The 416-nt window shown below is 38.7% G+C and overlaps 1 protein-coding gene across 1 annotated transcript in view; it reads left to right on the plus strand.

Annotated features, from left to right (window-relative positions):
- LOC119593585 (sodium- and chloride-dependent GABA transporter ine-like) overlaps positions 1 to 416 on the plus strand; it is a 6140-nt gene that overhangs the window by 717 nt on the left and 5007 nt on the right. Inside the window, exon 3 of the mRNA XM_037942538.1 lies at positions 206 to 306. Within this exon, the coding sequence (XP_037798466.1) occupies positions 206 to 306 (101 nt within the window). The remainder of the gene's footprint in view (positions 1 to 205; positions 307 to 416) is intronic.

Consider the following 416-nt stretch of genomic DNA (forward strand, 5'->3'; position numbering starts at 1 on the left):
AGTCGTTGGGTTTTAATATGGTTGGAGAAATATGGAAATGGTCATAGCTTATATACAAAAAGTCATATACTAAGGGAGAAAATTATGTAATAGCACATAATCGTATAAACCAATAAATAGAACAAGTAGTATAACAATATGAGAATATCAACAGAACGATTAATCAATATAAACTAACATAATAATGAAATGCTTCGTTCTCCAGGTGTCGGAAGAACAATTCGCGACCTGCAGATGATGACGAACAAAACCGTCAGCTACTTCTGGTACGCGACGTGGCTGGTAATTACCCCCGTCCTGACAGTGGTGAGTGGGACGTGCAAGAAGGAGTAATCAATCGTAAAATTAATCCAAAACATGAGAAGAGCGGCAAGGTCGTGCGCACGGTAACGTTGAGTCAAAAACACGCTAGATTT

The sequence above is a fragment of the Penaeus monodon genome, chromosome 32, assembly GCF_015228065.2.
Source record: "Penaeus monodon isolate SGIC_2016 chromosome 32, NSTDA_Pmon_1, whole genome shotgun sequence".
In the NCBI taxonomy this organism is placed as follows: Eukaryota; Metazoa; Arthropoda; class Malacostraca; order Decapoda; family Penaeidae; genus Penaeus; species Penaeus monodon.